Genomic DNA, 27,709 nt, shown 5'->3' with positions numbered 1-27,709 from the left:
TCTCAGCTTACTGCAACTTCCATGTCTCAGGTTCAAGTGATTCTCCTGCCCCAGCCTCCTGCATAGCTGGAATTACAGGCACCTGCCACCACAGCCTCCCACAGTTCTAGGATTACAAGTGTGAGGCACTGTGCCTCGTCGACTCAATGACAGAAATATAACTGTGCTGGCTTTTGGTTCTAGTGAAAACTTCATTAGAAAGGGAAAAATTTGGGAAGGGAGTTGTACCGCAATTTGAATTAAACACTGGCCAAAGAACCTGAAGCAGTCTGATGTTTATTGTCTGGTTCTACTGGTTCTCCTTGAGGAGAGGATTAGGTTTGGAACAAATTTGCAAGTATAGCATGCAGTTTTGTCAAATACCCAGTGACATTTCTTTTCACAGTTCTCTTGACTTTATACTGTTTAAATATCCTCAGTTGTCTCTTCATTTGCTTTTCTTTCTTTAATTCCTGTCAGATCAGAAAGTCACTTTTACATAATCACTCCCCTTGTCTAGACTTTTTTGGCTATTTCTTTTGAGTTGCAGTATATGCATTGGTATGTTAGTAATTTCCTTATTTTATGTTTTCTTTTCTAGTTTAACATAGTTTCATAATTTACACAGTGTCTTTTTATTATTGGGATAGTTATGCGATAACCATCCCAATTAACTTGTTTTTGTTTCTTTTTTTTTTCTTTGTAGGCTAAGAAATGGCATTTCAAAAGGCAGTGAAAGGGACGATTCTTGTTGGAGGAGGTGCTCTTGCAACTGTTTTAGGACTTTCTCAGTTTGCTCATTACAGAAGGAAACAAGTAAGTAACTGTACTTGTGTTGATTACAGTATGCAACCTAAATCTGCTAAAGAACTGTCTATGGGAAGTGTGTGCACTAACGGTTTTGTTTAGAAATTACTTGCGAAGTTTCTCAGTTTGATCTGAAAGATACTAATTTAGAACATTGCCTTAATGATCCTGGAGAACCGTGTGTATCTCCTTTTTTAAAAAGTGAATTTCTTTTTCAGGAAGCATTATTTAGCCTCTGTTTTGGCTCTTTGGTTTTTAAAAGACTGCTTCATTTATGAGTGCCAGGGTTTCTTCATTTAGACTTTCCTCGTCTAATTCATCGACATGTCTGGATACCTTCTATGTTCCTGCCAAAAGTTTGTCTTATTAGAAGGCAGGCAGCTGAGAAAGGAAATGGCAAAGAAAAGGCCCAGCTGAATCCTGGTTTTATTTCTTCAAGGTTTAGTTACTTATGAAGTATTACTTTGTATCACATAAAAATTTTAATGGAAGAAGGCCTTGAAAATGAGGTTGATATGAAGTTTCCAAATATTTTTAAGTGTTCAGTTTCTTTTCTTTTTTTTTTCTTTGCATTATAACTGTGACTTCCCATAGTTCAAATTGATGCCAGGAAATAACTTTGCTGAATGGCTTTGTTCTTTTCAGGCCTGAAAGGCTGGCGGCCACCTTATGAATTACTATCAGTCTCTTGTTCCCCCTCTCCCATGTCATTAGGACATTTTATGATACCGGCTGTGTAGTGTATTTCTTTTTCAAAGATGAAGGTGAAGGAATTTTGCAAACCATTTGTAACTGAGTGATTCATTTTATGCAGTTTTGTGGTTGCCTTTAAGCCATGGTTTGTCTTATACTTCTTGTTTCTGTTTCTTTGTGGTGCAAGGTGGTGAAGTCAGGCAAATTGCTTGCAATTCCATGTCCTGAATGAGGATCACTTTAAAAACACATATTAGGGCAGGTTCACTGGCTCAAACCTGTAATCCCAGTACTTTGGGAGGCCAAGGCAGTTGGAGACTAGCCTGGGCAATATGGTGAAACCCTTTCTCTACAAAAATAAAAAAGTTACTTACAAAAATAAAAAATAAAAAAGTTGGTCATGGTGGTATACACCTGTAGTCTCAGCTACTCTGGAGGCTGAGGTAGGAGGATTGCTTGAGCCTGGAAGGTGGAGGCTGCAGTGAGCTTAGATTGTGCCACTGCACTTCAGCCTGGGTGACAAAGTGAGACCCTGCCTCAATCAATCAATCTGTAAAATAAATAAATACAAACACATATTAGGAAGAATTAGCATGCTGGCTTATCATTAAAAAACCCAACGAGCCAATTTTATGTGATTCCTGCTAAAGATGGGTGATATAAAATAGTCTTTTGATTAATGTTAGTCTTTCTTTTGCATTCTGAACTGTGAAGACATCACTCTCAATGAATGTATGTTGTAGGTTTTTTTTTTAACTGACACATAAACATTAGACATATTTATCAGGTTCATTGTGGAGTTTTGATGCATACAATAGTATTATTCGTTCACTGACTTGGTATTGAAACTCTTCCTCATCCATTGATCATGCTTGATGTACTGTTTCTTTTAAAAGATTACCTTAGTGTGAAAAGATGTTGCTTCTGCTGAGGCTATATCAGAAGTGCACTTCTGTTTGGGACATGGGCATTAAGGGATTAGATTACTTCTGCCATCTTTACTGGTGCTATCTGAAACGATACTGAAAAATGCCAGTGCCAAAGGTCACGATATCTAATATGATGAGTTGTTGCTAAATTTATACATGGTTTATGTCTTTTAACCACAGTAAGCATATTCTACTTCACAGTTTATATTTGTACCTAGGTAATACTGTTTCATCTATTTTTTTGGTTTGATTTCTCTCTAATAATTGAACTTACCAAATAGAATAAATAGAAGAGATTTTGCCCCCAAGCAGTCAAGTTACAGGTGGATTTTATTCAGTAAAATCAAGGCAAAATGAAGACCTGTTGATTCCTGGGACATTTTATCATTTTATCGTTCCAAAGTTAGACGTCCTGATTACCCTAATAGCCAAATGAAATGGATACTAGCAGCTTGAAGTCATTTATAATTTTAACTTGATAAGTTGTGTTGAAAAAAATTCCTACAGGCATATGCAATCAGTGAGTTGCATAAGAAATCCAACTGTGTTTGTTTCTTTTATGCCGATTCCTGTCCCTTTAAGATACTGCCATTAGCATGTATTTATGGGGGTTAGCAGATGTGATGTAGCCATAGGTACCGGCAAAAATAAATAAAAAATAAAAGCAAGCATGAGAAGAGGAAACAACCTATTCCAGCCATTGACATAAAATGACCACAGGCCTCCATTAACTCAGCTGTCCTCTCTCAGAAAATATCTGCCCATCAGAACCATTCTAGGGGGAGAGTTTTTCTGACTTCAGTAGTCAAGAAAAGTCTTCCCTTTGAGACACATTAATTGGCTACATTTTTGTTTGTAGAAGCTGAGGCCTTAAATGTGACTAGGTATGCTCCATTTTTCTGCAGAGTGATGCTTCAAGTATTGGCTTGTTACAGGTTGTTTACCTACTATATTTTTATATTTATTCTAGTTTTCTAAGAAGATCCCAACTGATAAACTGCCTTTTAGTGAGAATAAGTTAGTTTTGAGACCCCAAGATCCTGAGGTCCTAGACAGCCACCACTGACTTTGGTTTTGGCACATTTTGCTATGTTCTTCCATGCTCTGTCTTCTTGGCCCCAGTATGTGCCCATTTGGTACTCCCAGGACAAAGTTTCTGGGGTTCCCAGGGCAAAGCTTCTTTCCTAAAATACAGGCAGGGGCTATATTCTAAATACAAATGGATTGAATGTAAAAGTTGGTACATTGTTAAAACATGTTTGGTGATGAGACAGTGCTGTAAGTGTTTAGATGCCAGGTCAGCTCTTGAAAACCTTTGAATCAGTTCTGTAGTTAAATTACCTTATACTTGCAAAGGAAACTATAGTATATACTTTAAAAAATTACCTTATACTTGCAAGGACAACGATTGTATATACTTCAAAAAATTAATTAAACATAAGACAGATTGAAATGGAGTAAGATGTGATTTCACTTACCTTTAATGCAATTGCTTGAATCAGAGCCACTGTAGGTGGGAGAATAGAGGCGTCCGTGGAGACTGGTGTTTCTGGGAGCAGGTTAGGGGTTAGAGGTGGTAGCAGTTATGCTTTTGTCTCACTTTACTTCATAGTATAGCTTTTCTTCCTACAAGCATATTGTTAACACTGCTGTTACTTATGTTTATGAATGATGAACAGTGCCCGTTGTTGAGCCAAGTGAATTCTAGATGTTTATTATTTTTATTTTCTAAGGGAAACAGGTCAGATTTAGAAGAGATAGAGGACAGTGAGGGTCATTATAACCTAAGGAGAGGGTGATTATTATCATTATTATTATTCTTTTGGAGGTGGGTGGCCTAAATCTTCAATTCCAACAAGGAGGTTGATGAGGAAAGGAGATGAAGGTTGGCTGACTTCTTTTGCTCGTGTCCACCTGCAGGGAAAGAAGTTTGTGGCCACAGATAATATCTACATTCGAGGCCTTCAGTTCTGCATCTGAGGGCTTTTAGGGTGGTCTTAGAGCGGCTTCTTCATTTCCTTGTCTTCCTTTCTTTCTTTTCCACCCATAGCACGTGACAGTTTCCACAAAGGCAGCTTGAGTTTTTCTCTCCCCAGACCAGCCATATGCCAAGGAACAAGGGTCTGAGTACTGGGAGATAAGCATTTTACCATTCAATGAAACCAACCCCACTGTGGATGGAACAAGCAGACACCTCTGTGGTGGTGTGGAGACTTTTTAGAGCAAGTTAATTGCCATTCACTGTTTAGTATAGGTTGGTTTAATAATAAACTTTTAGTTGGATGAAACTTGGAGGTCTTCTTATCCAGTCTAAAGTCTAGTGAAAGGGAAGTAGCACTTCATAGAGGAGCCTCCTTTTTCTATGTCCAGGCTGGTGGGAGAATGGAATAGATGAAGAGATAAATTTAAATTAGGAAGAGGGGCCATGGAGTACTTGTAAACAAGTAAACCTTGAGCCACGGAAGTAGAGAGCATTAAAGTCAGAGCTGCATGAGGAGTCTTCAGGAAGATGGGAAGGCCTGGATGGGAGTGGCCAGGGAGAATGAAACAAGAATAGGGTGTGAAAGAGTACAGGGATTGAACATAGGGCTACCCTAGTCTTTTTTCTTTTCGTTATAGTTCAATGGCACTGTTTAAAACTTTTTTTTTAAAATTAACATTTATTTCATACCTTCCAGGTCCTCACTGGAAAAGTTGATGTGATGATGTGGGCATTTTTTTTTAACCCCAGTTATGTGGTTGATATGACAAAAATCTATTGGGTCAGAAGGGTGGTCTTTCTCACATAACACATTCTACGTTCCTTCCATGACCTGGTCTGAAGGTGTGGTGGCTTTGTGAGCTGAGGTGAAAACCTGAGAACCACTGAGAGCTTTCTCAAAGCCCGGATGTGAAATTTTTTTTGCCACCCCCACACCCCACCCCTGCACCATAAATAGGCAGGGAAGTGGGCTTCAGAACATGGAAATCAAGATCTCTTTTTTTTTTTTTTTTGAGACAGAGTTTCGCATTTGTTGCCCAGGCTGGAGTGCAGTGGTGTGATCTCAGCTCATTGCAATCTCCACCACCCGAGTTCAAGCGATTCTCCTGCCTCAGCTTCCCAAGTAGCTGGGATTACAGGCGCCCGGATTCTAAAAAGATCATTCCTCCCAAGATCTCTTTTTAATGAGAGGAATGATCTTCTTAGAATCAGGGAAGTGAGAAATTCTCACTGATGCCTTTCATCACCAACAGAACAAAAAGACCAAGAGTGTGATCTTTAGAGCAGTCTCTGCAGACTGCCTGCATCCAACACCTAGCAGTACTTTTCTTTTTTGGGGTATGCTTCCTTACCTTTATTTATTTACATGTTTATCCCTTTATTTTTATTCAACATGTCATAATTGTACATATTTATGAAATGCAGAATATTTCTGTGCATATATACAATGTGTAATGATCAAATCAGGGTAATTAGCATATCCATCACCTCGAACATTGATCATTTCTTTGTATTGTGAACATTAAAAATCCTCACTTTTAGCTGTTTGAAAATAACACTAAATGATTGTTAACCATATTCAGCCTATAGTGTTACGAGGCCCTAGAACTTATTCCATCTAGCTGTAACTTTGTGTGCATTCACCAACCTCTTCGTGTCTACCCCGTCCTCTCCCATTTCCAGCTTTTAACACCTACATTGCTACTCTCTATTTCTGTGAGTTCAATTTATTTTAGCTCCTAGATGTGAGTGAGAACATGCAGTATTTATCTTTCTGTGCCTGACATATTTCACTTAACATAATGTCCTCCAGGCTCATCATGTTGTTGCAAATGACAGGATTTCAGTCTTTTTTTTTTTTTTTTTTTTTTTTTAAATAGCGATGGGGCTCGCCGTGTTGCTCAGGCTGGTCTTGAGCTCCTGAGCTCAAGCTCACCCACCTCGGCCTCCCAAAGTTCAGGGATCACAGACGTGAGCCATCATGCCCGGGCTATTTCATTCCTTTTAATGACTGAATAATATTCCATTATGTGTATATACACCACATTTTCTTTATCCTGTCAACTGTTGATGGACATTTAGGTTGATTTCATATCTTGTCTATTGTGAACAGCTAGTTCTATGTCTTAATAGCTAAGTGACTCTGGATGATTTTCTTAAATTCTCTCAGCCTCATTTCCTACCTTCTGTAAAATAAGGATAAAAGTGATAATTTCTGCATAGGTTTGCTAAAAAGCCTGGGAGAGTTCCCGGAACATAGGAAGCTTTCAAAAAATGTTGCCCCTTCTGAGATTTCCATTTATCAGGATTCTGTGGTGAAACATTTTTTAAAAACAGGCAATATTAGGGAAAAAAGCTCTTAACTTTTGGTGGGATATAAATCTGAATTTTCATTTTAGCTTGAAATGGAATGCAGTTAAACTTATTTCTTCTTTCCCAAAGTCAGTGATGTTAGAGGATGTGATATAGTAATAGCTATTTGATGACAGATTTGCAAAATAGCCTCTCACTTTGTAAGAGACATCAATTCTTTGTGCCTTTGAGTGGCTTACGTAGGAAATACTGCAGTTCACTCTGTATATGTATTATTATGAAAAACAAAGCAAAACAAAACAACTCTCACAACAGTGATGTGTTAGGTGAGTTGAAATACAGGTAAGCCTATACTACCTTTGTTAGTGTCAGCAAAATCCAGGAAGAAAAATATTTATGCTAATGAGAGGCAAAGTGATGCATGGATAATTAAAATCAGCAGGGATTTTGAAAACATTGTTTTAACTTGTAATTTCGGTCTCTCCCTCTCCATACCTTATTTGTAAGGGTTTCTAATAAAGCAGTGCTTTTTGATTAGTAGTACCAATGACTCAAAGGTTTTAAAGTCAGTAACAAAAGATAAGATGGGACAAAAAGCAAAAAAAAGAATGATCAACTCTAGTCAAAATAAGATCTGCTTTAGGATTTATTTGAATAGACCCCAAATAAAGCAACATTTAGCTTCCTGAATGTGTCTGTTACATGAGTATGGCTGGGTTTTGGTGAACTTGTTGTGTGTAGGTCATAAAAATTACCAGAATTCCGATTTTTTCATACAGTAAAGATAATGTCACTTTACTCACAGGCTTTTTTTTTCTGCCAGGTAAGTCAATACATACAAATCAGTGATCTCAGTACCTGGCAATAGCGGGTCTTTCTTTAGTATCTGCTATACTTCTTCCCCTTCCCCTGAGGTAGGATATGAACATTTGAAATTAGACCTAGCCTTGTCAGGCATAATAAGAAAGCTATAATAAAAGATATTTAAAAAATAGCTGAGGCTGAGCACGGTGGCTCATGCCTGTAATCCCAGCACTTTGGGAGGCTGAGGTGGGCAGATCATAAGATCAGGAGTTCGAGACCAGCCTGGCCAATGTGGTGAAACCCCATCTCTACTAAAAATACACAAATTAGCTGGGTGTGGTGGTGGGCGCCTGTAGTCCCAGCCACTCAGGAGGCTGAGGCAGGGGAATTGCTTGAACCCAGGAGGCAGAGGTCACAGTGAGTCAAGATCACACCACTGCACACCGACCTGGTGACAGAATAAGACTGCGTCTCAAAAAAAAAAAAAAAAAAAAAAAAAGCTGAATTTTTGGTTGGCACATTTTTGCTTATATTGATGACTAGACAGATAAACTTGTAGAAGTTAGAGAAACTTGAAGTTCAAATGAGTATTGATTGATTGAAGAGAAATGAAAATTATAAGCATAGTGTATCTAAGACGTGATGTCAGTTAAGAAACAATTTAATCTTGTGGCATCTGCAGGAAAAAAGAAAATAAAGAAACAATTTAAATTACAGAAATTCCACTTAAGCATTGCTTCTTAGCAGTTTCTTTATTTGAATATAACAATTTGTTTATCTTTTGAAGACCCTTTACATCTTCAAGAATTTAACCTTGGCTGGGCATGGTGGCTCCTACCTGTAATCTCAGCAATTTGGGAGGTTGAGTCTGGTGGATCATGAGGTCAGGAGTTCAAGATCAGCCTGGCCAATATGGTGAAACCCCATCTCTACTAAAAATACAAAAATTAGCTGGGCATGGTGCCGAGTGCCTATAGTCCCAGCTACTCAGGAGGCTGAGGCAGGAGAATTGCTTGAACTTGGGAGGCAGAGGTTGTAGTGAGTCAAGATCGTGCCACTGCACTCTGGCCTGGTGACAGAATGAGACTCAGAAAGAAAAAAAGAAATCTAACCTCAATTAGAAACATTATTCAGGTTCTTGAACTAAGGAGGATCTGTAGGTTTCAAATCAGTGTAACTCTTCCTGAACGTGTATGTAGCTGAAACTATCATACGATACATTTGCTTTCCTTTTCTTCCTTTTTTTTTTTTTTCTTTTAATTTTGTAAGTCAATTCAGGCTACTAGACTTGCTTGCTTGTTCTCCCTTAGTAAATAATATTCCATCTCCAGAGGCATTTTGCATAAGTTTGTTTGCGGTCTTTCCCATTCCTTTTTTTTGAGATGGAGTCTTGCTCTGTCACCCAGCCTGGAGTGCAGCTGGCATGATCTCAGCACACTGCAGCGTCTACCTCCCAGGTTCAAGCACTTCCCTCTGCCTCAACCTCCCAAGTAGCTGAGATTACAGGTGCCCGCCACCACACTCGGCTAACTTTTGTATTTTTTTAATAGAGAGGTGTCACTGTATTGGCCAGGCAGGTCTTGAACACCTGACTTCAGGTGATCTGCCCACCTCGTCCTCTGAAAGTGCTGGGATTACAGGTGTGAGCCACTGTGCCCAGCCGCAGTCTTTCTCTTTTAAAAAACCTTAGGGAGTGCTGTAAAAATGAATGTTCTCATATAGTTTTTATTATTGTTTTTCCCTCTTACCTGTTGATGGCAGAATAATGTTGCTTTTAAAAAATTCTTTTCTTGACAGCCAGGCGTGGTGCCTCATGCCTGTAATTCCAACACTTTGGGAAGCCGAGGCAGGTGGATCACTTGAAGTCAGGAGTTTGAAATCAGCCTGGCCAACATGGTGAACCCCCATCCCTACTAAAAATACAAAAATTAGTGGAGCATGGTGGTGGATGCCTATAATTACAGCTACTTGGGAGGCTGAGGCGGGAGAATTGCTTGAACCCGAGAGGCAGAGGTTGCAGTGAGCCAAATTCGCACCACTGCACTCCAGCCTGGGCAACACAGCGAGACTACATCTCAAAAAAAAAAAAAAAAAAAAAAAATATTTTCTTGAGCGTAACTGAAACTCTGTACCCTTTGCCCAACATCTGCCCGCCCACCCCCTGCTTACCACTGTTTTACTCTCTGCTTCTATGACTTTGACTATTTTACCTCCCACCTATAAGTGACATCACACAATATTTGTCTTTTGGTGTCTGGCTTATTTCACTTAGCATAATGTCCTCCAAGGCACGTTGTCAGGAATGTCAGGATTTCCTTCTTCTTCTTTAAGGCTGAATAATATACCATTTTATGTATATACTACTTTTCCGTATTCATCCAAATGTTGATGAGTGGAATTTAAGTTGTTTTCATATCTTGGCTATTGTGAATACATTCTTCATAGGATATCTATCACTATAGTTCCCACCTAAATGTTAAAATCAACTAAAGTGGCCATTTTTGATGGTGGAAGAAGGAGCTCATGGCTGAGTCATAAGCCTCTTGATGCTACCCATTTGCTTAAGGAGCCATCAGTGTTATATCAAATGTGAAGGTAGAAATGTCTTTGCACCTTGGCTTTCTAGGGCTTGGATTTGATGATCTTTCCTTTTGAGGTGTTGTCTGTATGGATTTATTTCCTAATTTTTGTTTTTGTAAATGATGATGCCTCATCCATCCATAGCCCGTTCACTATTGCGTATGGACTGTGTGCAATGTAGGGGAGTTGTAAATCTTGGGTTGTAAAACTAAGCACATCTCATACTTGTGTATTAGTTGAAGTAAGCTAATTGGTGTAATAAACAATCCTCAGAGCTCAGTGGCTTATCACAATGCAACTTTATTTCTTGCTCACATTACAGTTCAATGTGGATAGGTGGGGGACCTTTTTCTGAAATTACCCAAGGACCTGTGTCTCTTTATTCTGGTGGGTCTGCCATGCTATAGGGGTCTCACCCCACTGGATCATTTCCAGTTTACTGTACAGGAGTGTTCTCTGGAAGAAGAGAAAAAGTTTTGTCAAGCATTTAGCTGTTACATATGTGTCTTGAATTTAGTTTCTAATCTAGTTGACAAATGAGCTATATTTCTTTTGATGAGAATTTTATTGTTAGGGTTATGCCAAAGACTGTATCATTCATTTGCCTCTCTTATTTAGAATCCTGTGCATGGATTCCTGGAAGAACTGTTTTTCTCTTAGAAATATAGCTAAATTTGTGGGAATGTGTCTGATATCTAAAGCTTGATGAGGATTCTGAATAATCTGTATTTTAGATAAGGCCAGTTGAAACTATTCTTAACTACTCTATATGGTTAACTGTTTTTTCAGAGACATGTTTCATCAAAGCACTAAAATTATGCAGACAGAGCTGGAAATGTTCTCTGAAGAGCATCCTATCATCTTCCTTATAATTTTGGTTTTTATTTAACACTTAGCCCCCAAAGTGGGGCCATAGCAATATCTTTGAGTTATAACTCACATCAGGCCTTCGAGGAGTTTGTGATGCTATTTTGTTGCTGGCATACAAAATCAGTGAGGTTAACTGTACTTCTATAGGTCACTCAGTGAGTCAACGACTGAGCTATGATTAACGTTGACAGCTGGTGAGCTGCTAGGCTGTTGCTAACTGAGCAACATTGACATTCATTTTGATTTGACTTTGCATTTCATTTTCAACTATTTATTCATTTTAAGGCCTCTTTAAAAACTTTTTACGGATATTGTAGATGGAGGAAACTTTCTATAAATGCTTTGGGGAGAGTCCTTTAGCTTCCCTCTCCCCAATCCTCATCCTTCAGCTTAATAGTTTAATTATGTTTATGCTAGGAAAGCATCTTCTAGGTGGTTTTAGAAATAGAGGACTTAAATAGAAGTTAGGCAATTCCAATTTTATTTTGTAATTTGTGATTTCAACAAAGAATTTATGAAAACTAATTATACAATAGTGAGTACCAACTAGAAAAATTATATTTGATGAAATAAGTAACAGAAAAATGATGAGTATGCATCACAAATTTGACCAAAACATATTTTGAACATAAGGTTAAAGTGTAGCTGAAGGCCATCTAGATTATAAAGCTTGGAACTGCCTGGTTGGCTCAGTTGGGCATCATTTTATTCACCTGAGAGGGATGGGGAAAGAGTGAGCCCTCTTTTGCTTCTGGCTCTACCTCCAGATGCTTTAGGCAGATTACTAAGAAAAAAATGCTGTGTGGCCAGATGCAGTGGCTCATGCCTGTAATCCCAGAACTTTGGAATGACAAAAAGGATAGATCACCTGAGGTCAGGAGCTTGAGACCAGCTTGGCCAACATGGTGAAACCCCGCCTCTACAAAAAATACAAAAATTAGCCAGATGTGGTGACGGGCACCTATAGTCCCAGCTACTGGGGAGGCTGAGGCAGGAGGATCACTCAGACCTGGGAGGTGGAGATTTTAGTGTGCTGAGATCGCGCCACTGCCCTCCAGCCTGGGCAACAGGGTGAGACTCTGTCTCAAAAAAAAAAAAAAAAAAAAAAAAAGAAAGAAAGAAAAAGAAAAAAGTGCTATTACATAGAATTCTGGGTGACAGCTTAACTGACCAATGTGATCAATGTGATCCTAGGGCTTCTGATCTCACTGACTGCCATCAACAGTTCTGCATTGCAGATGCCAGAAAGGCTGTCAGATCTAGAGGCCCAAGTGACCCACATATATAGGCAAAGATGACCTGGCAGAGCTGAGGCCATGAGATTTGGAGTCAAATCGGGGATCAAATTTTGATTCTCTGAATTACTTGCTCACAGGATAACTACAGGTTTCCTCACTGGTCAAAAGATTCCTCCTTCCTGTGGGAAGTGTGTGTGTGACACCTAAGGAGCTAACATTAGGGGTGTGAGCTGGCAGCTTCTAGGCAACTAATGGTTCTTTTTCTTTTTCCCTATCTACCCCAACCTCAGGCTTACTCTCCAGGCCCTCTGACTTTCAGTGAGTTGTTAGAGTTGAAGAGCAAGCACATATTCTCTGTTTTAAAGATATTTATTTGAAAACCAATAAAACCTATCTCCAAAATCTCAGCTCATGTAGTCAATTATGTTGTTAACTTATTTGAAGTACATATATTCAGACAGAGCCAAGGGGTTTTCCTCACTTTTTAGCTATAAAAAGTTTGATAATTTAAGTGTTTGTATATTTTCTAATTGCTATTGAAAGAACTTCTGTGTGATTTCTCAAGGAATCACAGTCACTTAAAGACTAGACCTTCATTCTCAGCCCCACCCCAGAAGGATGGGCTCCTCTTGTTTTCTCTTTTGTGGACTCCAGTGGAGATGACAGTGTACCCATTGGCAACTCTACGAAGTGATCATGAATTGCTCACCGAATACGTTTACACTGAGAAATGTTGCTTACTCTCAAGTAAGTGCAAGAAAAAATGTCAGTTTTTAGAATCACAAAGTGATTCAGGAAGTGAATAAAGGCCATTAAAACATCTTAAGATTCACTGTGAGGAGATGCTTGTACATTTTCCTTTTAGGAATATATAAATATGGTTAGTCTTTTTTAGTGACAAAAAGCGGGAAGCAGTTTCCCTTAAATCTAATGATTCCATTGATCAAATCATATATTATGGGAGAGAGTGATGGTTGCAGGCTGAGGTGATTTGCATGAGACCCTACTTTATACTCCAATTATTACTGTACATGATTACAGGACAACCTGGTTGTTAATTGCCTGTGGTCTTTAAATATGCACTTCTTTCAGAAATAGACACTAATTATTAGATCTTGTTTTTGGTCTCACCCGAAGTTGCAAATGTCTAGGATTTTTTTTTTTTTAATTTGCAAGTCTAATGATGCACAGACACAGTAAAACTGATCTCATTCTGAATCTTCTTCAGGGTGAACATTCTCTGGAATGTAAACTATCAAAAATTGTGAACTTAGCTTTCAGTTCTATGTAGGTTTTCATGTGAGTCTCTTGACAAAATCTGCATGTTTGCTATCAGAATGCTGAAAGAATTTTATCTTTCTAAACTATAGATGAAAATTGGTTTACAAGTTGAAAAAAACATCTACTTCCCCATAGTCAAATATAATAAAAATAACATCAAAGTAATATTAAATATTAGATGTTCTCCAATTCCACCAAGATAAAAATTGTTTGGGAGCTGTGGTTGGATTTATGCTAGGCAAAAGGCAGTTTGTTTTGTGTGTTGCGCTCTCCTCTCTTCTGGTTTCAGTGGCTGAATTAGGGAATTGATCCTGAATTTGACAGAGCTGGAGTTGTTCTGTCTTTAAGCCAAGGTTGGTGAACTCTTGTGCCTACAGGGGAAAGAGTGATGAGGGTCAAGCGTGAAGCCCGTGAGCAGGAATCCTGGACTGACAAGAGCGCACAAGTCCTGTCCAAGGATGGCAGCTGCGACTCAGTTTTAGCAAATTTATCTCAGATAGAAACTCTGATTTATATGTGAAATACAGCAATTTAAAAATATTGGAGGTATGATTTGGTCTTTAAGAAAGCAGTGTGCTAAGCAGAGAAAACCATTCTAGTGTGACTTCTGGTTTTAGCACATGCTCTTTCCACTTCCTTTCCTGGTTTTTGCCACCCAGCTAATGCCAATTACTTTCTGTCTGCTTCATTTAGCTACATGTTCCAAGAAGCCTTCTCAGGTCTGGGTAAGAGCTGCCCCCTGTGGCTTTCATAGCCTTTTCTCTATTGGTATATCCACTTTTAAACAATGTTATAATTGCTTCTTTATCTTTTTGTTTTGTTCCCTGGGCTATAGAATCCTTGAAGGCCTCCACAAAATATTGATTGGATAAATAAGTTCGAGGAATATGATGGTTGGCCCAGGGTTTCCTCAGAACATAGGGCTTTACGGTCCCTCCCTCCCTCCCTCCTTCCCTCCCTCCCTCCCTCCCTCCCTCCCTCCCTCCCTCCCTCCCTCCTTCCTTTCTCTCTTTCCCCCTTTCCCCTCGCCTCCCCTTCCCTCCCTCAACCCCCTCTGCCTGACACAGGGTTTTGGTCTCCCACGTAATATAGGGCCTGTGCCCATTCCAAGGCTTCTCCTAGAACTTCTGGATCAATCCATCAATGAAATCTATTTCCAAAATTCCCGTGTCATCAAACTGTCCGAGAAAGGAGGGTGAACAGAGGGACCGCAGATCTAGGAAGATTTGGAACCCCATGCCCTCTTGTCTTAAAGCATGTTGTTACCTGCTTTATTCTTGCTGCTTTTCTCCTTTTTATTTCCCCTCAATCAGCATATTCTAGGAAAGGTAGAGTGCAGATGTGTTTTTGTGACTCAAAACCATATGAAGCCAAAATGAGTCTTTTTCCTGTCATAATTATAAGTAAGGCCTTAGGCTGTGTTTACTGCCTCTAAAATAAACATGGTACTTAGCTTCTCAGTTGCAACACTTTCCAGCTTTTATGAAAAAAGTATACAAAAATAAAATGTTATTTTAAAAGTAGTGCCAGAAAGTAAATAAATTACCCTTAATAGTGCTGTATATTAAAACAATTTTTTTTTTTTTTTTGAGGAACTGTTCAGTAAAACCTTTAAAACAAAATTATAACAAACAAACTACTTTCTAGATTTTGGCAGCTGGCCATATCTCACTCTATGATGACTATTTAGTTTGCTTTTAAAATTTTTTCTCAAATTATGTTTGGTATCAGAATGGTGTCGTAGTGTAACACTTAGTCTCTTGCTAGGCCAAGTTCAGTTTTCAGCTCTACCGTGAGCCAGCTGTGTACACGGACCAACTGCTTCACTTCTCTATGTCTCATATAGTTCTGTAAAATGAAGAGCATAGTAATACCGAACTCCTGTAGTCATTGTGAAGATTAAAGGAGTAGAAAAAAGCAAAACCCTTAAAATAGTGTCTGACACATAAATGCTCTTTACATAATTCACTTATTATTTTTTTGAAGTCAAGTGTGTTGAGGTATAAGTTCTAGTATGAAGCACAGTAAAATTTACCCTTTATAATTTACAATTCTGTAAGTTTTGATAAGTACGTACAGTTACGTAATGAGCACCATGATCAAGCTGTGGAACATTCCTATCATCCTCACCATTTTTTCATGCCCTTTGTAGTCAGTCCTTCTACCCCCATCCCCAGACCCTGGCAACCACTCATCTGTTTTTAGACTCTGTACTTTGCTTACACAGAACATGGCATAAACAGAAGCACTGGAATCACATAGTATATAGATTTCTGAATCTGGCTTCCCTTGCTTAGTGCAGGGATTAGGAGACTTTTCTGTAAAGAGCCAGAGTAAAGGTTTTAGACTTGCAGACCATACAGTCTCTGTTGCAGCTCTGCTGTTACAGTCATAGACAACACAGAAATGATTGGATATGGCTGTCTTCCAGTGACACTTTGTATACAACAACAGGCAGCAGCAGCCAGATTTAGGCTGAAGACCATAATTTGCTGACCCCTGATTTAGCATATTGCGTTTGAGGTTCATTCGTGTTGCTGTGTAGCAGTAGTTTGTTCTCTTTTATTTCCGTTTATTATTCCATTGCATAGATGTGTCACAGTTTAATCAGTCACTCACCAGGTGAAGGATGTTTAGTTTTTTTTAATTTTCCCAGTTTAGGACAATTATGAATAAAGCCATTGTAAATATTTGCCTGCAGGCTTCTATGTGAACACAGATTTTCATTTCTTTTAGATAGCCATGTAGGAGAGGGATTGCTGGGCTGTGTGGTTTGTGTTTACCTTTACGTGACACTCCTGGCCAGGCGCAGTGGTACCCACCTGTAACCCCAGCACTTTGAGAGGCTGAGGTGGATGGATCATGAGGTCAGGAGTTCAACACCAGCCTGGTCAGGATGGTGAAACCCAATCTGTACTAAAACTACAAAAAGTAGTTCAGTGTGGTGGCATGCACCTGTAAACCCAGCTACTCAGGAGGCTGAGGCAGGAAAATCTCTTGAACCCAGGTGGCAGGGGTTGCAGTGAGCTGAGAGGGCACTGCTGCACTCCAGCCTAGGTGACAGAGTGAGACTCTGTCTCCAAAAAAAAAAAAAAAAGAGAGAGAGAGAGAGAGAGAGAGAGAGAGACACTCCTGAACTGTTTTCCAAAATAGTAGTATAATTTTGCATTTCTATAAGGAGTGTAAGAGAGTTTCAGTTGTGTTGCATCATCACCAGCACTTGGTATTGCCTTACTGCTTTTTTTTTTTTTTTTTTTTTTTTGAGACAGAGTCTGGCTCTGTCACCTAGGCTGGAGTGCAGTGGCATGAACTCTGCTCACTGCAGCCTCCTTCTCCTGGGTTCAAGCAATTTTTCTGTCTCAGCCTCCTGAGTAAATGTTTTAGGCTTGCAGGCCACACAGTCTCTGTTGCAACTAATTCAGCTGTGCTATTACAGTCATGGACAACACAGAAACGATTGGATGTGGCTGCCTACAGGCATGTGCCACCATACCCAGCTAATTTTTGTATTTTTAGTAGCGATGAGGTTTTACCACATGGGCCAGGCTGGTCTTGAACTTTTGATCTCAGGTGATTCCCCTACCTCAGTCTCCTAAAGTGCTGGGATTATAGGAGTGAGCCATTGCACCTTGCTTTTTTTTTTTTTTTTTAAATTTTAGCCATTGTAAAAGGCCATGAAGACTCTTAGAAACCTGAGTAGTAGAGATATATTCAGTTGGAAGCTCTTGAAGGGTTTTATACACAGAAATGATATTGTTTGGGTTTTTAAATGATCACTCCAGTTGTAGTGTAGAAAATAATATGGAAGGAGGCTGGGTAAATGTGTGAAGGCTTTTGGGAGAATATCATGTTAGTACAGGGGAGAGGGAAGATACCTTGATTTGAGAGGTAGCAGTGGAGATGAAGTGACTAGATGTGGAAATTTTTTAAAAGACACAATTGATAAACTTCGTGATTAGCCAGATACAGGACTTAAGAGAGTGGAAGCTGTCAAGGATGATTCCACATTTCTGGCATAGGCAACTACATGTATAATGACACCCTTACTGAGATGAGGAACATTGACAGAGAAAAAGGTTTGAGGAGATAAAGTAATTAGACCAATTTTGAGATTTATGTAGGACATCCAGATGGAGGTCCCAAGTAGGCAGTAATTAGAAATTATTGTGTTATAAAGGATATTTGATGATAAGGGGTACATAAGATATTCTCTTTCTCTCTCTCTCTCTGTTGAGTTCTTAGTGATCTGAGGAGAGTGAATTGGATTGACCTAAGAGGAAATCTGGTGTTTAATTTTGGGCAGTAGAGTGACATACAAAGTAAGCTAAGCGAGAGTGGTTCAAAGAGGTGAGAGAGTGAGTTGTCCCCAAGATACCCAGGTGAGTGAACAATCAATTGTGCATTTATTGGATTTGGTAGCATAGTTGGTATTTAGTCAGTTTTGTGGTTGTTGGTAGTGGTTGGGTGTATATGAAAATTCAGATTAAGGAGTAAGGAGTAAGGATTAAGGCAGTAGAAAACCAAGATTTACAGGTCTCTCAGGAATTTTTAGAATAATTGTTGGAGATGTATGTAAGAGGTGTTTATTATTGTTAAGTCTGAGATAGGTTAGAGCTTGCTGATGAGAAGGACAAAGAAGGGGGTGAATATAGGAGAAACAGTGTTGTCAATGGAATGAGATCCGCACACACTAGTGATGCCTTTCAGATCTAACAAACTTGATGAAGGGGAAGCTCAGTCAAGATGAATGTTCACAGTTAGCATAGAATAGGGGGCTTTTAGTGTTACCAAGTTCTAATGAACTATATCATAATATGGTCTTTAAACTTATTTCTCAAGTATTTCTCGAAAACTTACCAAGCAGAAAATGTCAGCAATTTTTTTGATGTGTGAAAACGCTCTGGCGGTTTAGTCACTTGTCAGTCTCATGTCCAAGTCCTACCCATCTGTCATGGCGCAACAAACCCTCAAATGAAAGACTCTCCCTCCCTCGTCTGAGTGGTCATAGCCTGGTGTTTTTCCCCCTGTAGTTTGGCATTTATTCTTTCTATGTACTTGTTATATATATGTATATGTGTGTGTGTGTATGCATAGTATGTGTGTGTAGTGTGTGTGTAGTGTGTGTGTGTGTGTGTGTGTATATTTTTTTTCTTTTCATTAGATGACGGAAGGCAAAGACCAAAATTGAAATATGTTATGTTCCCTGTAGTACCTACTGGTTACATTTATTTAGTTAACAAACTAAACATATATAGAGGTAAAAATGGGAATGTGGTTATTAATAGATAATTAAAAGAAGTTCTATGAAAAAGAAGATTTTGTGGTTTGATATCAGAATCTGTAGCCTGATAATAATCTGTTTTTATGAAACTTAGTAAAACACGTTTTGAAAGTTCCTAATTATATGCTACTAAAAGATCAAATTATTCAAGAGAGTAATAACAGCAGCAACTCTGGTGGTTACTTTGTCACTTACCAATGACTTTCAGATTATTATTCCATTCAGACTGAGGATAATCCAGAGATACGAGGAGAAATCACAGGGTTTTTTAATCACAATTTTACAAGTGAATAAACCAGAGATAATGAATTAACAGTTAACATTTCTGGCAACTGAGTGCTAAAACCCAGGCTGGGACCCTCTGACCCTAATCCAGGTTTCTTTCAGTGTACCCAGTGGCTTCTGGGTTTATTTTCATAGAAATCCAATAGGCCTGATAATTAAATGCAGCTGTAAGTTGGTTTATCTTATTTGAATGAATTTTTAAAAAATCACTTATTTTGGGTGATTAGAATAAGCTCTTGGTAACACCTGAGATTACCACCTCTTGCACAAACTTTGGCCTGTTGGCTTAGAGCAGGCGTCCCCAAACTACGGCCCGGCCCGCGGGCCGCATGCGGCCCCCTGAGGCCATTTATCCGGCCCCCCGCCGCACTTCAGGAAGGGGCACCTCTTTCATTGGTGGTCAGTGAGAGGAGCACAGTATGTGGCGGCCCTCCAACCCTCTGAGGGACAGTGAACTGGCCCCCTATGTAAAAAGTTCGGGGACGCCTGGCTTAGAGTTTCATATGGGGTTCCTGCAGCAGAATAGGAAAAACACCACCGTCGGATTGCAGTGATGCTGTGATTTGAAGAAAAGAAAATGGAAGTCACGTATCTGTGGAATACTAAGAGAGCAGTGTTGCCCAGTACTGTTTGCTATAGTGAACAAACCTAGTATGAGCAAATTTTGGAAAAAAACAGACCACATTCTGCCTTCTGGCAACGACTTATTTTTAAAGTCCAATATCATTTTTGATTTAGGATGATAAGCTACATTCTTTAAAAAATTAGAAATGTGGAAGGTCATTATTTTTTAGGAGGACTATTATTGTTGAAGTTTTATAAAAACTGTAATAATGGGCTGGGTGCAGTGGCTCATGCTTATAATTTCAGCACTTTGGAAGGCTGAGAGGCAGGTGGATCGCTTCATTCCAGGAGTTTGAGACCAGGCTGGGCAACATGGTGAAACTCCACCTCTGCAAAAAAACAGGTGGCGCACACCTTTGTCCCAGCTACTCTGTAGGCTGAGGTGGCAGGACCACCTGAGCCTGGGGAGGTTGAGGTTTCAGTAAGCTGTGATAGTGTCACTGCACCCCAGGCTGGGCAACAGACTGAAGCCCTGTATCAAAAACAAAACAAAACAAAACAAAGCCCAACAAAGTGTAGTAGTATATTTATATTTTCAGAACATATAAATTTATACATTAATATATAAAATCTATAGTTTTATATTAAAATATTTAATATGGAAGTCTGACTAAATTTTCCAAAAAATATAATTCACATTAAACATAGCTGATTGTTTAGTACCTTCTGTTAAATAAACTCTTTTTAATTGTACTGACTTAAACTTATATACCCCCAACTCTAGAATATATTTTTGTCAGGAGAACTGAGGAATAAAGACCGTATACTTTTAAAAAACTACAGAAAGGCATGAAGTTCTTTTTACTCTTTCACCACTTTAAAATGTTATCTGAATGAATTGCTAGTACTGGGTAAAACATCTCCTTATGTTCCCCTATAAATTGCCTTAGATAAGGTATTTGAGAATTGCTATACAGTGTTGTGAATAATTAAACTTGGCTATCTATGAAGCTAAAATAAGCAGCTGAGATATTGACTCTGAAACCAGGTGTCCTGTGGCTACATAGTTGTGATTTATGAAAAGAAACAGACTGAGAAATTTAAAGATTGTTTTCCCCCAAGGCAGTTGGTCCTATAACCCTCTATGGACCGTGGACTCTCTCTAGCTCTTACATTCCTTATTTTCATTACAAATTTCCTTTTATCATATTGTAAAATTTGTTGAATTGACATTCCAAATGGACAACTGAAAATGATTTGCTTTTACATCAGATGAACCTGGCCTATGTTAAAGCTGCAGACTGCATTTCTGAACCAGTTAACAGGGAGCCTCCTTCCAGAGAAGCTCAACTCCTGACTTTACAAAATACATCTGAATTTGATATCCTTGTTATTGGAGGAGGAGCAACAGGAAGTGGCTGTGCGCTAGATGCTGTCACCAGAGGTAAGTCATTTTTCTTTTTAATTTTAAGTTCCAGGGTACATATGCAGGATGTGCAGGTTTGTTACATAGTTAAATGTGTGCCGTGGTGGTTTGCTGCATCTGTCAACCCATCACCTAGGTATTAAGCCCCCGCATGTATTAACTATTTATCCTGATGCTCTCCCACCCCCTGTCCTACCCCAAAGGCCCTAGTGCGTGTTGTTCCCTGCCATGTGTCTGTGTGTGATCATTGTTCAGCTCAGAGGTAAGTCTTGATGTGGATAACACTTCGTCCTTTCTCCCCAGTATAAATACACAATATGCACTCTGTAATAGTGAGGTCACATTTCTGTTTGTCTTTCCAAATTTTCCATCTTTAATGAGGCACCTTCACAGTTTTTGAAATACAGGCACTGCACAACTTTAAAATGAAATATAACTCATTTCACTTCAATGAATTTATTTAAAAAGAAAATTTTATATTCTTATGAATTTATTAATTTGATGTTCTTCTTTTAAAGTACATATTTATACTTATATACAATAAAAACATTTTTATATCACTTGAAATCACATATCAGTCAATAGTAGAAAAAATTTGTTAAAATGAAGTAATTTCTTAAAATAATTATCTTTGTTTATGTGTCTCTTTTTTTTTTTTTTTTGAGACTCAGTTTCACTTTTGCTACCCAGGCTGGAGTGCAATGGTGCAATCTCGGCTCACTGCAACCTCCATCTCCTGGGTTCAGGCAATTCTCCTGCCTCAGCCTCCTGAGTAGCTGGGATTACAGGCACGCGCCATCATGCCCAGCCAATTTTTTGTATTTTTAGTAGAGACAGGGTTTCACCCTGTTGACCAGGATGGTCTTGATCTCTTGACCTGGTGAGCCACCACCTCGGCCTCCCAAAGTGCTGGGATTACAGGCTTGAGCCACCGCGCCCAGCCTCATGTGTCTCTTAAAATCGTATCTTCCAGTGAAATAAGGATTACAGTTTGGAAAACTTTAGTTTATATGAATAAATAATGGAAAATATTGCTAACCTATAGTTCTGTCTCAGTCGTTCTGTTAGTGGAAAGACATGAAAATGGAAATGTGACATGTAATGAAAGAAATTTTAATTTAGAACACCAATGCTCTTGAATATATTGTACTTAATAAAATACCATGTTTGTTTTGCCTGTGGGTATTAGTGTTGGAGTTTGGAGCCAGGGAAATCTGGGTACTTATTCTGGCTTAACTTCTTTAACAGATGATGTGTATTGGGGGGTGAGGGGCAAAGCACTTAATTTGTCTCAGGTTCCTTGTCTTTCAATTGAGGAAAAAAATACCTTCTCTGAATGACCGTTGTGAGCATTATGTGTGCTAATCATGAAGAGACTTAGAACAGTGTTTGTCCCACAGAGTAGGAGCTTAGTAAATTACAGATAGTATTGTAGCTGTTATTACTAACATGAATGTAAAAGACTTTCAGAGCCAACTGTCCTGGAGAAGGACTCCATTGTGGTATCCTCAGATGTCTCGAATTGAGTAGGATACTGCTGCAAGGAATTTTGACTGTGCATTATTTTGGTTTCTATATAAAGTTCAATATTTATTATATTTTAAAACTCCATGGGAATGATTTATTAGATGGAATAATTCTTCTCAGATCAATTACATTACTACTACAGCCATTCTAGATTTAGTTACTTTATGTACCTGGTGGAATCTACTCTTCGGAAATTAAATGAATTTAATGAGGTCTACACACACACACACACACACACACACACACACACACACACACACACATACATGTACCCTAGATTACTGTTATTTCACAGGACTCAAATTCAGGTTTTGGTCCATGCAGACCTCACAGCCTAAATCCTTTCTGTCAATACTAAATAATGGCAAGTTGAAAATATAGGCACAGGACGTCTAATCTATTACAAAGCTGACCCTAATTTTTATAAAATTTTCTGTCTCCTACCATGAAATATGATTTGAGCCAGATTAACCTTGATATACCAAGGACTATTGGAAGAACAGTTTGAGAATGGCTTTCCAACTATTCAGTAGTTTTCAAGAACAGTTATCTTGAGAATAGTTTTCTCAAAATAACTTGGATTCAATTTTTTCTCCCTGGAGACCCGGGAAAGAAGGTGGAAAGAGGGGACACATTCCCAACATAATGGGAGGTCTTATTTGGGACTACCCTTCCTAGGAATTAGGATTTACTAGATGATGATCTTCTATATCAAAGAGAATCATTTCCCAAGTAGGATTCAGGAAAGTATATTTCTTGGTATAGCCAAGTATTTTCATGCTATGTACTAAAATATAGTCATCCTTTTTATTTTGGTTTTATAAATACATGCTGAGTGCCTGCTGTATGCATGGGAATATGCTGCATGAGTGTACAAAGATGATTGATAGAGGTGGTGCTGTTAGGGGTGCCCACAGTTCTATCGTGCTTGTTTGCACAGACCAGATTACGTGATAGAGAATGTGTGAATGTGGCCCTTGAAAAGGCCCAAGGCCATTATGGACACTGAAAGATGAGGGTAGTCATATTACATAGAGTGGGAGTTTTCTTATGCTATTTGGCATAGGTAACATTTTAATAGGCAAACATTGCTTGCTCAAAGTGTCCAGTCTGAGAAAATGTGCAGGAGGAACACGATGGAGTCAGTGTGTGTGGGAGACAGCGTGTGTTGTAATTTGATTGAGGCTATATATGAGAGACCATGAGATCAATGAAAAGGCAGGGCTGGGTCTGTTGTGCTATGAGAAAGCCTTTGGGCTTTATTGAATACACCACTTGGAGATAGGCCTTAAGGTTTGGTGATGGGGAATGGATAGACTATACTGAAGTCCTGAGCATTAGCTTTCAAGAGAGGTGGAGAAAAAGGAAATAGAAAGGAGGTAACTTGATGGTGTGGTAGGATATAAAGAAGGGAGACAGCATGTTTCAAGGGTTTTTTTTTTTTCCTTTTTCTTTTCTTTCTTCTTCTTCTTCTTTTTTTTTTTTTGTGTGTGTGTATATTTAAGAGCAATCTGAATATTTCTGTAGACTCGGGAAAAAAGTCAGTGCTGGAGGAGAACTTTAATATGCAAGTTATTAGGTTGGTGCAAAAGTAATTGTGGTTTTTATCATTACTTTTAAATGTCATGTACCAACCTAATAGTAGTAGAAGGCAAACATGTGAAACACGGTCTTGTGAAAACACAAGGAAAGAGATATCAGAGATGTGTCTTGGTTTTAGCAGGAAGGTTAGAGACTTGTTTCTGAGAGACGGAAACAAAGGGTAAAAATTCTAAGACATAAAGAGTTTGTGTGACTATGAAGAGCTATTCTTAAAAAAATACAAGGTGAGATGTTCTACCTATGGATGGGAGTAAGGAATGTCATTGCAGAGAATGTGATAGGAAATAGGAGTTTTTTTGCTGTCGTTAGGAAATGTAAATTTATTATCCACATTAGATTGTGTGTGTGTGTGTGTGTGTGTGTGTGTGTGTGTTTGTGTGTGTGTGTGTCCAGTAATACTGGACACATCTAATGTGGATAATAAATTTACACATTAGGCGTGTGTAAATACAGAAAATAGACAGTCACATAGAATCCAGAGTTGAGATTGACTGGATATCAATGGTAAAAAGACAAAAGGAGACAAGAGTCTATGAACACAGAGTAAGTTGTTTAAAGGTAGGCCTGGAGCTGACAGGGGGTCATAAGGAAAGTTACAAAGCCAGGCTTCCTGGAAGAGTTAAAGGTTGGGTTGCAGGACTTCAAGTGCAGTAATAATAAGGCAATCATTAAGTGACTTTTATTCTTTTTCACCTTCTGAAAAGTCTCACTATGTTTGCCTTTGTGTACTGGGTGTATTTATATATATTTTAAAAAATAGACAAGGTTATATTTCTTTTTTGCAGTGTGTTTCTTTCAAATAGTAGTGTATTTATATCAATCTTTACTTGTATATAGTATTCATGATTTTTAATGGCAAAATTCCATTTTATTTATTTTCATTTAATAACTTTTTGGAAAAACTCATTGCAATGATGTTCTTATTAATTATTCCTTAGGTCGTTTTCGGGTGTTTGTTTTATTTATTTATTTATTTATTTATTTATTTATTTATTTATTTATTTCTATTTAAAACAATACTATTTGTCAGTCAAGTTCTGAACCAGCTCTGAGAATAGGAAGACTAGGAAGGTGTGGTCTTGATTTCAAGAAACAACTTAACAGTTTATTACCATTTATAGAACAAGTAAACTTTTTCTTTTGGCAGTGAAGGGCGTTTAGTAGTGAGCAAGGTATTAGCTAGTATATTAACAGATGATTGTGGATGATGACAGTTGTGGTGATGATGATAATGATGATGATTTTGAATAGATCAGAATAGACAAGAGTTTCCAGAGCCTGAAAGTTGATCAGGTTTTTCATTTTTACAGTTAGTAATAGCTAAGAAAATGATGTATTTTTAATGTATCTTGGCATGTTAATTGAGGTCTTAAGATAATTGCCTGTCTTATTTTATGTTTGTGGAATTATGATTTATAAAAAGGATGGGCAAACCTTAGTTTGTATTTCTTTTATTATACTGGTAGCCCTCTGGGGGTAGTGTTTATAATTAAAATTTATAAAGAGATGGCTGAAGGTAATCTATATTTATCCGTTTACTATAATTCCTGATCATATCAGTAGCCCTCTGAAGTGTGAAATAATCATGGGCATTTGGTTAATGAATTGTGCATTGTTGCTGTTCATTCATGGAATTTGCTCTTTTATTATATTTGATGCTTCACTTAACAACAAATTTTGCTTTCTCTGCATTTGATATGTTTTTACCAAATTATTCCTGATTGTATCCATTAATCTTTAGTCACATTTGACAAAAATAAATTACTGTGATCTTTTAAAGTTACTAGTAATAATTAGATTTTTCAGGACATCAAAGTTTTGGGGGGAACCACTAGATGTTAAAGGACTTGTACAAAAATGTTTGCACAAGCTTTTTGATAAAATACTATGCCCAAATGCAATTTTAGTAATGGATAAACAAAGACTATAGAGGAATGACAAAAAGTCATGGAGTCTTCATAATGAACATTTATTTGCATTCTTATCATCTGCATTTTCTTGGGAATTGATTTTTATTTTTTCCTTTGGGAATATTATTTTATAAACAATATGCAGAATTCTGGTTACGTTCTCCTGCAGGTCTCTAGGATCAATAGAATTTGCTTGACTGTTTATCACCTCTGTGTCCCGTTCCAGGACAGAAGCACATCCTAAAAGCCCAGTTGTGGGCACTTTGCTCCTAAAGGAAGTGGGAAAGGAGAATCTGATAAATACATTCACTCCCTCAGCTTCTTCAGGGTGTTCTCATTAGCTTTTTGTGTTCTTTTGTGTGACTTTACCTGTATGTACCTGGTATTACCTAGTACATTTTTGGTTTAAAATCTGATGTATTTGCATTCTTGGGTGGATCTGTAGAAGATAAAATAAGGTCTGTTGTATAAAACTTAACCTTTTTGTCTTCGGTTCAAATACCAGAGAAGACTACCTCTTTCTGGAGCAAAATATTAATTGCAGTTCTCTTATTTACAAATGGACACTTTTATAAATGGCATTTAGCTAGCAATTCTTGAATTTCCACTATAATTCCTTTCAGTCTAAGGCAGTATAGCACAGTGATGAAGGACTCATATTATGCAGTTAGAATGAACTTAGGTCATATCTTGCTTTCATTGTTTACTATGTCTGTGACCTTCAACAAGTGGTTTAACCTTACAGAGGGCCTAAAGTTTCTCAGACATAAATGGAGGATAATAAAAACATTCTTCTGTATAAATAAAAGTTTGGGAAAGGAAGGTGTGTGCACTGCAGTATAAATGCAGAAAAGGGAGAACCTTAGAGATTGTACATTCTGAGAATTACGGTCTCCACCCCTCCACCATGAAGGTACAGGAAAATTCCATTTCAGAAGTTAGAAATGCAGGAAGTGAAAGTTTGCTGTTTGCTGGATGCCGCTAATTATACTAGATTGCAAATTCTCTTAAAATAAATCTGGAAATGTAACACAATTTTAATTAATATAATGCTTTCCTTTGGCCAGGGTCAGGGGAAGCGGCTTAAGAAACTGCAAAACTTTAAGTAGAGAACTATGCCTGTGAGATTTACTAGACTGATTTTGAAAAAGACTACTGATAAAGGAAATAGAGAACTATCAGATATTCAAGTGTCTTTTAAACCTATTGTAATTAAAATAGTCTGGTAAAGGAATAGAGAATCAGTCATGGAGTCTATAAATCATTTTATTTATCAGTCTTTAAATACATAAAGTTTAGAATATGGTAAAGGCAGCATTTCAAAACTGTCATTTTATATATATATACACTTTTATATATACAAAAGTGTGTGTGTGTATATACATATATATTGTTTTATCATACTCGATGTGAATCAAGGATGTAACACTAAAGCATCATAAAACTATTAGAAGAAAGTATATGTGAAGTTTAAAAAATGGGGGAGGAAAGTTGTTTTTAAGTATGACACCAAAAAGCCATAAAGGAAAAGCCTGCTAAATTTTACTTATATAAAAATTGAAATGTATCCATGACAAAAGATATAAAAGTAAAAATGTGAAATTTGGAAAATATTTATAAAATAGCAAACAGATAGGGT

General features: G+C 38.0%; 1 protein-coding gene across 4 annotated transcripts in view; it reads left to right on the top strand.

The window, feature by feature from the left end:
• Positions 1-27,709, top strand: part of GPD2 (glycerol-3-phosphate dehydrogenase 2) — a 154,495-nt gene that overhangs the window by 43,183 nt on the left and 83,603 nt on the right. For all 4 annotated transcript variants that reach the window (XM_003921966.4, XM_074399666.1, XM_003921965.4 and 1 more), the window contains exons 2-3: positions 686-795; positions 20,878-21,049. In XM_003921966.4, the coding sequence (XP_003922015.1) occupies positions 694-795; positions 20,878-21,049 (274 nt within the window). In that variant the 5' untranslated portion in view covers positions 686-693. The remainder of the gene's footprint in view (positions 1-685; positions 796-20,877; positions 21,050-27,709) is intronic.

Source organism: Saimiri boliviensis, chromosome 5 (genome assembly GCF_048565385.1).
Source record: "Saimiri boliviensis isolate mSaiBol1 chromosome 5, mSaiBol1.pri, whole genome shotgun sequence".
Classification (NCBI taxonomy): Eukaryota; Metazoa; Chordata; class Mammalia; order Primates; family Cebidae; genus Saimiri; species Saimiri boliviensis.
This window is presented reverse-complemented; position numbering and strand designations above follow the sequence as displayed.